The sequence below is a fragment of the Neomonachus schauinslandi genome, chromosome 10 (assembly GCF_002201575.2).
Source record: "Neomonachus schauinslandi chromosome 10, ASM220157v2, whole genome shotgun sequence".
In the NCBI taxonomy this organism is placed as follows: domain Eukaryota; kingdom Metazoa; phylum Chordata; class Mammalia; order Carnivora; family Phocidae; genus Neomonachus; species Neomonachus schauinslandi.
This window is the reverse complement of record NC_058412.1, coordinates 6,257,754-6,270,696: the sequence shown is the minus strand read 5'-3', so window position 1 is coordinate 6,270,696 and position 12,943 is coordinate 6,257,754. Positions and strand designations below refer to the sequence as shown.

Here is a 12,943-nt window from a genome sequence, read left to right as displayed (position 1 = left end):
TATCATGTACAACAGAATTTTAATACAGTGGTGCTCTCTCGACAAATTCTTTAAGGGATACAGGAAGATGCTGACAGAAGAGTTTCACAAAACAGCCTTGGAGAGATGACTAAGCTCGGTAGCAAGACAGCCCTTAATAGACGGGTAAGATGCCACTGTTTTGAGCCATGTGTTTGTATTGCTGTTGTTCAAATAAAGCTAGGCTGATACTACTTAAATATATGCTACTGTAAATATTACATTAAACTCATCAGATAAATTGTATTATTGAATTTCCTTTTGGCTTCAGGTGGCATTTTAGGAAACATGTGAGCCTAGAGCCCATAACAACTGTGGATTGTGTGGTAGGCCCCATCCTCTCCTAACCTGTTCCCAGGTGCCCTTCCTCTGAGCAGCTGAATCAGAATCTTTGGGAGTGAGATTTTAAAGCTCTCCAGATGATGTCATCCGGGGTTGAGAACCCCCGTATTCATTCCAGGTTAGGCTGTACCCATTCCAGGTGCCTGTGGCCACCAGAGCTGTACGGGGGAAAGAGGCTCGTGGTGTGAGAAGAGCTCCATGCTCTTCCTGCTGGCTTTCCTCTGTCCCTGTTATCTGTGAGGTGTGACCCTTTCTTTTACACCCATATAGTGATTGCGTGTCCTGCCCAGCCACCTCAGGTTTCTCCTCGAACACTCGCGTTTTCCCTGTCCTACTCCACTCTTAGAACCCTCTTTTGTATATAGATCGAGAGAGTATTATAAGACAGGAAGATGTCCACTTGCAGGTAAGTTACAGTGATGGTGCCACTTAACATTGGGCTAGCATTGGCACTGTTTTCTTTTTCCTAGTTTGCTACCATTACATTTGGGACATTTTATATAATGTGTCTTCAGTGACATTTTAATGTTTTGATTTTATGTCTCTAACCTATATAAGTATGAATGCAAAATTAATATCACTTGATAGTAATAAATTAGGAGGAGGGTATAATTTCACATTTCGAATTTGTCTCTTAGTAGTCTGGCCTTTTGGGCTCCCTGTGCTTGCATTCACCATGACTTCAGATGAGAACTCACCTTTGTTGTGCCTATTGTTCCTCGGATTCGAAGGGATTCTCTATCCCACTCTGCCCACTAGAGCGCCTTTAATTCTTTTTTTAAAAAATTTTTTATTGTTATGTTAATCCCCATACATTACATCATTAGTTTTCGATGTAGTCTTCCATGATTCATTGTTTGTGCATAACACCCAGTGCTCCATGCAGAACGTGCCCTCTTTAATACCCGTCACCAGGCTAACCCATCCTCCCACCCCCCTCCCCTCTAGAACCCTCAGTTTGTTTTTCAGAGTCCATCGTCTCTCATGGTTCATCTCCCCCTCGATTTTCCCCCCTTCGTTCTTCCCCTCCTGCTATCTTCTTCTTTTTTTTTTTTTTTTAACATATAATGTATTATTTGTTTCAGAGGTACAGGTCTGTGATTCAGCAGTCTTACACAATTCACAGCGCTCACCATAGCACATACCCTCCCCAATGTCCATCACCCAGCCGCCCCATCCCTCCCACCCCACCCTCCACTCCAGCAACCCTCAGTTTGTTTCCTGAGATTAAGAATGAAGGAATTCTTAATCTCAGGAGCACCTTTAATTCTTATACATATGTGAGGGTAGTTGTCACACATTTAAAAATAACCTAAACATCAAGATGCTGAATGCTTAAAACTAGACAAGAATTTATTTGCTTTATTATTTCAGGGTCCCTATGAAAATGGAACTCCTATAAGAGTTTGACTTGAATTCTCTTTCCATAATTCTGCTTATTTATAATCTTCAAGGCATTTAGCTTTCTCTAACCGTACAGCTATGAATCAAAATACATCTGAAGTTAAAGCACACCATCTGATGCAGTTGCTGCTGATACTACTTTATAACTGTTCTGTAAAGATTCTGCCTCAGGGAATAATCATAATAATGACTATTATTAGTATGTAATCTTCCTCTTTGACTAAAATTATAGATTATTTTTGTTGTCATCATAAACATATATTAGCTTCTCAAAAAGCCTTAAGTTCTCAGACTTGGAGTATTAGTTCACTCTCATTGTTCTTAAACTCTTTCAGGATACTTACCGAAGAAGGCAGATGCAGCGGACCATTACTCGGCAGATGTCCTTTGATCTTACAAAACTGCTGGTTACTGAGGACTGGTTCAGTGACATAAGTCCTCAGACCATGAGAAGATTACTTAATATTGTTTCTGTGACAGGTAGCTTTTGTTTCTTACTATCTTGTGGTAGATAATAAACTTGAACACATTAGCAAAGCAATTCACTTTCAGAAACAAAAGGATGTACTGTGTTCATATGTTTATACTGCTGTATACCACTTTTATTTGCCTTAAGTGTATCTAATAAAACCTATATTAGTTTTGACAATGAAAATCAACCATCAGTTGTACACTGTTATTTTTAAAACTTGATGATTTAAAAAATCTTTTATTTCACCTCAGGTTTAATTTTTCTCTTTGTATAAAGATAATTTTATGCTAATTTGTATGACTGAGTATAAATAACTTAAAATTTAAAATGTTGGCATTCAGATTTTGTACACTGTTTTAGTTTTCAAATGATAGATTTTTTCTTTTTTATTGGGTTAAGTAAAATAACACATAACAAAATTTACTATCTTAACCGTATTGAAGGGTATAATTTGGTGATATTAAATGCATTCACACTGTTGTGCACCCATCACCACCATCCATCCCCATAATTCTTCCCATCTTGTAAAACTGAAACTCTGTACCTGTTATATAATTACTCCCCCTTCTCCCCTTCCTCAGCGCCTTGCAACCACTATTCTACTTTCTGTTCTACAGAATATTACTACACTAAGTACCTCATAAAAGTGGAATCATATAATATTTACCTTTTTGTGACTGGCTTATTTCACTTAACATAATGTCTTCAAGGTTCACCATGTTGTAGCATGTAGAATTTCCTTCCTTTTAAAGAATGAATACTATTCCATTGTGTATATACCATATTTTGGCTTATCCATTCATCTATTGATGGACATGTGGGTTGCTTCAATGTTTTAGCTATTGTGAATAATGATGCTATGAACATGAGTGTATCTTAATATTTTCCAAGACCATGCTTTCAGTTCTTTTGGATATATACTCAGAAATGGAATTGCTGGGTCACATGGTATTTCTATTTTTAATTTTTTGAGGAACCTAATTCTGTTTTCCGTGGGTGCACCATTTTACATTCCCACCAACAATGCACAAAGGTTCCAATTTCTCTACATCCTCACCAACGCTTTTTTCTTTTTATTTATGTTTTGATAGTAGCCATCCTAATAGGTGAGAAGTAGTATCTCATTGAAGATTGGATTTGTATTTCCCTAATGATTAGTGATGTTGAGCATCTTTTCATATGCTTATTGCCATTCCTATATCTTCTTTGGAGAAATGTTTATTCAAGTCCTTTGTCCATTTTTGGATTGGGTTGTTTGGGTTTTTTATTGTTGAGTTTTAGAAGTTCTCTGTATATTGTGGATATTAATCCCTTATCAGATAAATGATTTGCAAATATTTTCCCTCATTCTGTGGGTTGCATTTTTACTTTGTGGATAGTGTGTTGTGGTGTACAAAATTTTAAAATTTTCTTGAATTTCAGTTTGTTTGTTGTTGTTTTTTTGTGTGGCTTTGGTGTCATATTCAAGAAAGTACTGCCAGATCCAGTGTTGAGAAGTTTTTGTCCTATGTTTTCTTCTAAGTTTGAAGTTACATTTTATTGTTTTAAGTTACATTTAGGTAACTTGATCCATTTTGAGTTAATTTTTATTTATGGTGTTAGGTAGGGGTTCAACTTCATTCTTTAGCATGTGGATCTCCAGTTTCCCCAGCACCATTTATTGAAAAGACTGTCCTTTCCCCATCTAATGGTCTTGGCACCCTTGTCAAAAATCATTTGACCAGGGCACCTGGGTGGCTCAGTTGGTTGAGCGACTGCCTTCGGCTCAGGTCATGATCCTGGAGTCCCGGGATCGAGTCCCGCATCGGGCTCCCTGCTCAGCAGAGGGTCTGCTTCTCCCTCTGCCCTCTTCCCTCTCGTGCTCTCTGTCTCTCATTCTCTCTCTCTCAAATAAATAAATAAAATCTTTAAAAAAAAAAAAATCATTTGACCATACACATGAGGATTTATTTCAGCTCTCTATTCTGTTCTGTTGATCTATATGCCTATGTTTATGCCAGTCTATACTGTTTTGATTACTGTAGCTTTGTAGTCAGTTTTGAAATAAGGAAGTGTGAGTCCTCCGGTTTTGTTCTTCTTTTTCAGGATTGTTTTGGCTATTCAGTGTCACATGAGATTCCATATGAATTTTAGGATGGGTTTTTCTATTTCTGCAAAAAATGTCATTGGGAGTTTTGACAGATTTCATTGAGTCTATAGATGACTTGGGTTAAAATGTCAATAGAGTGTTCCAATCCATGAACATGGATGTCTTAATTAACTTGTAATTTAAAATGTTGAAATTTGGGGGCACCTGAGTGGCTCAGTCGGTTAGGCATCTGCCTTCAGATCAGGTCATGATCCCAGGGTCTGGAGATCAAGCCCCGCATAGGGCTCCCTGCTTGGTGGGGAGTCTGCATCTCCCTCACCCTGCTCTTGCACTCTTACTCACTCTCTCTCTCTCTCTCTCCCCCTCTCAAATAAATAAATAAAATCTTTAAAACAATGTTGAAATTCAAATTTTATATGCTGCTATTGTTTTAGTTTTCAAATAATATTTTAAATAAAAATATTGACAATAAAATTGAAGATTATTGCCCTGTGCCTGAATTCCATGCATAGAATTCAGCTCTTCACCATGTTAATGCTTACATATAAATATAAATACATATAAATGTAAATTTAGTATATAAGTGTATGTTTCTGTGCATCGTATTGAATGGTACTTTGTAATATTGACTAGTGTTAACACTGTTATGATAGTTACACTGGAATTTGCTTTTAGACTAAGGTTGGGGTACATGCTATGAACTAAATGGCAAGTGAAGTTGTATCTAATATATGTACAGTATTTTTGGTAATTAAATCCCTTTAAGTGAGGTCTCAAACTTTATTAAATTGATTATGTTCTACAGTGGAAATGTTCTAGCATATTATCAATATCTTTGTATGCATTTAACAAATATATGGTGACTGTCTAGATATGCCAGATATCAGTCTGGGTATTGTGAGATAAGCAGTAAACAAGATAAAGTTCTTGCCCTATTGGTAAAGACAGAAACATATAAAGTCATGTAACAATAAGTACCATAAAAACCTCATCTACCCTTACCATTTAGTGTCGGAATGCCCCTGGTGCAGTCATTGTTTCTTTCCTTTTCGATCTGAACCAGCTCCTTTGGTGATCTCATTTAGTCCCAAAGGGTTGCATACCATCTACATGCAAAAGATTCTCAAATGTATATCTTCAGCCTTGTTGCTCTCCAGTTGCCTACTTGATATCTAGTGGTGTCTAATATATGTCTGATATATACCAGGTCCAAAACTGAACTTAAGATCTTCTGCCCCAAACTTAATCCACTTATAGTCTCCCATCTCAGTTAATCCAACTCTTTTCCCAGTTCCTTGGGCAAAAAAACATTGGTATCTTTTTTTCATATACTGCATCCAATCTGTAGTGCATTCTTTTTTTTTTTTTTTTTTAAGATTTTATTTATTTAATTGACAGAGAGCAAGAGAGGGAACACAAGCAGGGGGAGTGGGAGAGGGAGAAGCAGGCTTCCTGCTGAGCAGAGAGCCCGATGCGGGGCTCGATCCCAGGACCCTGAGATCATGACCTGAGCCGAAGGCAGTCGCTTAACCAACTGAACCACCCAGGAGCCCCTCTAGTGCATTCTTCAGTTCTATGTTTAGACTATATCCAGAATTTGACCATTTTTCATGATTTGTAACATACTACCCTTATCCTTTGTATCATTATGTCTCATCTGTATTAATTATAGCAGTAGCCTGATATCTCCCTGCTCCTACTTTTCCTCTGTGGTCTGTTCTCCATGTTGCAGCTACAGTGACCTTTTGAAATACATGCCAATCATGTTATTTTTCTGCTCAGAACTCTATTATCTTCCCATTTTGCTGAAGATAAAAATCTTAAGTCCTTACAGTTTCTTACAAGGCCCTTTTTGACGTGATGTCTCTCTCTTTACCTCTTTCCCTACCTCTGACCTCATCTTCTACTCTCCTCTTCCATCCCTTACTGACCTCTTTGCTGTTCCCTGAAAATGCCTAGCATGTTCCTGCCATGTAATGATCTTTCTTTGGAGAGATGCATAATGGGCTTTCTCATCTCCTTTTAAGTCTTTGCTTAAATGTCAGCTTTTCAATGGGACCTTCCTTTGTTACCTTATATAAAATTACACTTCCTTCTTCGACACTCCTTGCTTTATTAATTTACTTCATAGAACTGATCACCTTCTGATGCACTATATCATTTCCTTATCAACTTAGAATGGTACTTTAGAGGATGGGGTCCATCATGGGTGCATTGATGTTCTGCTGTCTGATTGTGGGCAGTGTTGAGACTGGCTGACACATAGTTCTGAAAGATTTTTGCCTGCATGTATATGGCAGTATATAACACTAGTAGCAGATGACACAAAAAAATTACTTTAGACTTAAACAGAATTGTGTTTAATCCCTAGCCTTTTTCCAGTACAGCTCTTTGAATTATAGAAGCCATATAAATAGTAGGTTTGAATTTGTAGTGTAAATAAAATTGCAACTTTTAAATATTTAAATTACTTGTCAATATGCTAAATGCTTTGCTTACTATAATATTACACATCTATTAATTTTAAAATGTTTTTTATATTTTTTAAAGGGCGATTACTGAGAGCCAATCAGATTAGTTTCAACTGGGACAGGCTTGCTAGCTGGATCAACCTTACTGAGCAGTGGCCATACCGAACTTCATGGCTCATATTATATTTGGAAGAGACTGAAGGTATTCCAGATCAAATGACATTAAAAACCATCTATGAAAGGTACGTTGACCTCTTGATATTTAACTTTATCTTAGATTGAGTTGACTTTTCAGAAAAAAGTTAATGCATATAAAACAAAATGAATACAAAATAATATGCATGAAATGTATACTTCTGGATTCAACTAACCATTCTTATTAATTCCATTATAATTTTGGAGTTGTATTAGCACAGGTAAATATCTCATGTAAGATTTACCTCTTTAGTTGGATATAGTCTTCCCTTTTCAGGGTAACTTACATGGTAAAAAAAAGTTTAATTAATAGTCCTATTAGTTTTGTGTATTTATACATACAAAATGCAAATCTTGAAATGTTATTATTTTTTCCATCTTATTTTTTATTCTAAGTGTCTTTACTTAGAATATTAAGGAGGTTAAATTTTTTATTTTTATTTATTTATTTATTTATTCATTTGAGACACAGAGATACAGGGGGAGAGAGAGAGAGAGCATGAGCAGGGGAAGAGGCAGAGGGAGAGGGAGAAAGAGGCTCCCCGCTGAGCCAGCAGCCCGATGTGGGGCTTGATCCCAGGACTCTGGGATCATGACCTGAGCTGAAGGCAGACGCTTAACCATCTGAGCCACCCAGGCGCCCCAAGGAGGTTAAATTTTTTAAATCATTAGTACAGATATTTTCAGTTTTGTATCTGGAGGACTTTTGAAACTGAATATAAGCTGGAAAACATCCTTTGCATTAAGCAATAAAGGAATTTATTGTTCCTTTAAGGTCAGTCATTTGAAGTACTTTTAAAATTTTTTCTTCTGATAAGAAATTAATTAAATTTTTTCTTGAAAGATACACAGTTAAGGTTCAGTGAAATATCAAGTATGTAAAGTTTTAAGAGTTGACAATTTCTTATCAAATTCACAAATGAAATTATAATCCTTTTTGTTTGCCAGAATACTTAATACCTTCAAAGTGTTCAATTGCGGCTCTAAATAAACATCTCTTAGAAAAAAGATAGTACCAAGAAATTATACAATTTTGTAAAACTCGGTATAACTGAAATAATTATTTTAACATATAAATGAAATACTAACTCTAACAAAGCATTTAGTATATAGTTCATATATTAAAACTTTTAAGATCACAAAAATTTTTTCTTAAAGTACTGTCAGCATACAGTTTTCCTTATTTTTCAAGCCACATATATTTTTTTTTATTCTTATGTTAATCCCCATACATTACATCATTAGTTTTAGATGTAGTGTTCCATGATTCATTGTTTGTGCATAACACCCAGTGCTCCATGCAGAACGTGCCCTCTTCAATACCCACCACCAGGCTAACCCATCCTCCCACCCCCCTCCCCTCTAGAACCCTCAGTTTGTTTTTCAGAGTCCATCGTCTCTCATGGTTCGTCTACCCCTCCGATTTCCCCCGCTTCATTCTTCCCCTCCTGCTACCTTCTTCTTCTTTTTTTTTTTTTTCTTAACATATATTGCATTATTTGTTTCAGAGGTACAGATCTGAGATTCAACAGTCTTGCGCAATTCACAGCGCTTACCAGAGCACATACCCTCCCCAGTGTCTATCACCCAGTCACCCCATCCCTCCCACCCCACCCCCCACTCCAGCAACCCTCAGTTTGTTTCCTACGATTAAGAATTTCTCGTATCAGTGAGATCATATGATACATGTCTTTCTCTGTTTGACTTATTTTGCTCAACATAATACCCTCCAGTTCCATCCACGTCGTTGCAAATGGCAAGATCTCATTCCTTTTGATGACAAGCCCCATATTTTTTAAAGATTTTATTTAGAGAGAGAGAAAAAAAGAGAGTGGGGGAGGGAGAGGGAGAGGAATGTCAAGCAGATTCCGTGCTGAGCGTGGAGCCCAGTGCGGGGATAGATATCATGACCCTGAGATCATGACCTGAGCTGAAATCAAGAGTCGGTCGCTTAACCAACTGGACCACCCAGGCACCCCTCCCCATTTTTCATGTATGTATTTTATTTAATCCTAGGCTTTAGAATTATAGAGAATGGTGTAGTAATAGTCTACAGATATGCGCTCTTCTTGATTTTGCTGTTTAATTTATACTAAAGTTGTTTAATTTATACTAAAGTTATTTAAACTGTGTGCTGTGTCAAGTAGGTGTTCCAGTAGATGGCAGTGATGCATAATTACTGCCTGCTGTAGAGAAGTGGCACTGAATTTCATCTGCTCTTTGATATTTTAGAAATTATCTTTTTTCTTATAAGATACACGATTGATTTTTCTCTTGGTTGTGTAGAAAAATAGTGTTATTTCATGAATAAGTTTTACATCATAACACGTGTTGCATAGTTATGAATGTTTGCTAGATGAGCATAGTTATTATTAAACAGTTAAAATTTAACTTTTTAAATGTTTTAACTTCTTAATTATAATTCATACCAATATAATAGGTTTTATTTTTCACATGGTATAGTTTTTACACAAAGTGCTAATTAGCATGGACAGGTAGTCCTTTGGCACTTCACCTCATCCTTGAGAAATTATTATTTGTGTGTAAATAAAAATATGTCTGAGAAAAAACTAAGCCTTCATTTAGGAACTATAAACAGGATTCTTAGAGTCTGTCTGAACTGGTATTGTTCTTAGAGTAATACATTTGGTTTCAAGAAATTTGAAATCATGGCAACAGGAGAGCTGCTTGTCTCACAGGGGTCCTCATTTAAGGAGGAGGGGTTGCTCATCATTAGCGTTTTCTCCTTTTGGCATGTGTATCTCCAACCTTTCTTCCTCAAGCACCAGAGTCTGCCAGTGCCTTAGTTCTCTTGCAGCTTTAGAAAGCTCGGTGGTTAGAACAGTTCCATGTTATTAACAAGGAAGATTGTGGTTCAGAAAGTGTAGGTCACTTCCCCAAGTCACTTAGCTCTTAAGTAGTAGAGCTCTTTCCATTCAGGTCTCTCAGAGTCCGTAAACTACTTAGGTGCCCGTCACTGTTCTAAACACTTTGTTTTAACACCTTTTATTCTCACCATCTATTGTTATTATTAAGTAGTAATAAGTAAGTGTTATTATTCTTATTTTACACATGAGAAAATTGAAGCCCAGAGAAGGTGAGTCATGTCCTGATGTCTCACAGCCACTAAGTGCTAGAGCTGGGTACCTGCTCCAGAGTCCATGGGCAGAGGGTGCCGCTTCTCACAACATGGTAGTGTCATCTAAATTTTCTTCAGCTGTAGCCTTGTCTGGAATACTTAAGACACTGAACGTTTATGATGAAAATGAAGTGTCTGGAGTTTTTACAATTCTGTGTTCTCCATTTCTTTCTAGAATAAGATAGTAATACTCTATTTAAGATATAAGATGTTTAATATAAATTGTCTTATTTACTCCAATGACAACTAACCTATTAAGCAGACATTGCTATATTATTTTTTTCTACAATTTTTCTTTGCCTTTGTAAAAACATCAGCTTTCTCTATTTAAGATAACCTGTTAGTGATTACGTTTTTCAGTTTTCCTCCCTGCCCCCCCGCCCCGGGCTTTTAACAGAGTAAATATAGCCCATGTCAATCTGTGGTTTTGGTACAGAAGAGGACTCAGGTCAGGGTCTTTACCTTCCTTTAGTTGAGTATATTGCTTAGAAGTACACTGTGTCTCAAGATTACAGAAACACTAATCAACTTTTTGCATTTCATGGGCTGTGTGCTTGAAGCCCCAGGCACTAGGCCCTCTATATGTTCTGTGAAGAAGGTGGGAAGTGGTCAAAGTCTGGGTCCCCAGGAGACAGAAGCAGGAAAGTTGTGAAAATGAATACAAGGTTTTTAAAGTCCTCAAAAAAATTCATATTTCAGTTCAATCCAACAAAAATAAGTGTTTATTATTTGTGGTTCTGCTGCTGGATGCTGGAGATACAGTAGTGAACAAGTACATGTATATTTACTTTCAATCCAGCAATTCCACTTGTAGAAATTTACTCTGAATATACACCTCCACAAATACAAAACCATGCAACTTAAACGTACATGTATAGGAACATTGGTTGAGTAAATTTTAGCATATCTACGCTAATATTTTGTAACTGTAGAAAAGAATGAGAAAAAAACTCTGTGATTGATATGGAGGAATTTCCAGGATATATTAAGTAAAAATAGCGAAGTATGAACAGTGTACAGCATGATAGTGTTTGTATAAGAAAGAAGGAGAAATAGAACATTTATATATAAATAGGTAGGTATTCTTTTTTTTTTTTTTTTTGTCAAAAAAGAACACAAACTTCTAGGAAGGGTAAACCAGAACCTGGTGAGAATGCTTGCCTGTCGTGGATGCAGAGATGAGAGATGAGGCATCTCTGTCCATTTTCATGTGGTTGGACTCTCAGTCATATTCCAAAATAAAGAGGATGGAAAAAAGCAAATCCTAGTATCATATAAAAACAGAAAGAAATGATCCTAACTGTATATAAAATTGATAACATAACCACACAGAGAAAATAATTAATTCAATCACCTTTGAACTTAGTACTCTGACTCTTTATTCTTAGTAGAATATATCCTGAGGACAGAATTAACTGCAGAGAAATCTTGAGCTTGTTGTTGGTGATAGTATTGCAATTATACCTTTGAAATCCTTTTAAGCATATTGTAGGATAGAGTAAATGAATAAATAAATAGATATTTTGGGGAACTAGTATTTTTCCCTTGGGAGAAAGGAGATGCAAATATTGAATAATAATTATTTGTTGCTTTGCTAACATTTTTACTTAAGGACATAGTTTAAGCTAAATGCATCCAAGAACTGTACTTCTTAGTAAACACATATGATTTCAGTAACTTTTACACGCATGCTACATGTAGTTGAGAATCATTATGTATATAAACATAGCTCTACTGAAAGCTTAAAAAAACCCCACAAAAACCCAGTGTTTTGTTTCATGGTGGCAGGGTGAATCACAAACCACACTTGGTTGGTTGATTGATTGATTCTAATGTCAGTACCAGTATCTCTAAAAAGTATGAAGCAAATGGATGCAGAAGGGGCAATGCTCATTAGTGTGTTAAGAACTACTGAAATCTACAAATTGCCAGGAAGTCAAGTTAGCCATGTCAGACCCTACAGGAAGAAAATAAGATGGACAGTCCATCAAGGAGGTCAAGTATGATTAGAATCTGCAACTCTTGGGTTAGTAGATTATCCAGGTGAAACCACATAGATTTTAAAAAGTCCACAGTATCCCATTTCTTTGCAGAGAATTTCTTATTCCCGCATGTTGTTAAATTATATAGAAGATGCTGAGCATGTTTGTGTGAAACAGAGCTTTTAACTTATTGTTGGGTAGTACTTTAAATTAGAAAGTACTAGTTTTGGAGTTTCCTATTTAATCTTTGCTGGGATAGTGGCAGGAAGACAAAGATACAAAAGGATGAGGAGTAATTTGATCTCATTTTAGATCTATCATTTGAACATGTTTTCCTAAAATCTTGCCTCTTCTTTTCAAGAAACCAAGATGAGTAAGGGATAGAGACTCATAGCTTCCCTTGATTTTTGTTTATCCATTCTAGTCAATTTTCTTCACTCAACATGAGTTTTTACTATGAGCCAAGGCTTATATGGTTGTCCTTTATGCTTTCCAGTGTTGCAGGGCTGGCCCAGGAGTTGGGGTGCATAGAGGGACAAATATAACAAGTATGTTATGCCCTTGAGGAACTTACATGTTTTTTAAATAAAATTGTTTTCCGTTTGAAAATACTTTCAAACTTAGAAAATTTGCAAGAGTAAGAACAGTACAGAGAACCCCATGTGCCCTTTATGCAGTTTATCTGAAGTTAAGGTTCTGTCTCAATTGCTCTGTCATTAGTTTCATACTGTCTCCTATGCTGGCTGGTTTTCTCCACACACATACACACACACACCCTTTTTTCTAAACCTTTCTCTACACACACACACACACACACACACACACACACAC

General features: G+C 36.5%; 1 protein-coding gene across 6 annotated transcripts in view; it reads left to right on the top strand.

The window, feature by feature from the left end:
* The window catches only part of KIDINS220 (kinase D interacting substrate 220), a 99,797-nt gene that overhangs the window by 47,366 nt on the left and 39,488 nt on the right, over positions 1-12,943 (top strand). For all 6 annotated transcript variants that reach the window (XM_044918972.1, XM_044918974.1, XM_044918971.1 and 3 more), the window contains 3 exons: positions 56-144; positions 2,100-2,244; positions 6,876-7,038. In XM_044918972.1, the coding sequence (XP_044774907.1) occupies positions 56-144; positions 2,100-2,244; positions 6,876-7,038 (397 nt within the window). The remainder of the gene's footprint in view (positions 1-55; positions 145-2,099; positions 2,245-6,875; positions 7,039-12,943) is intronic.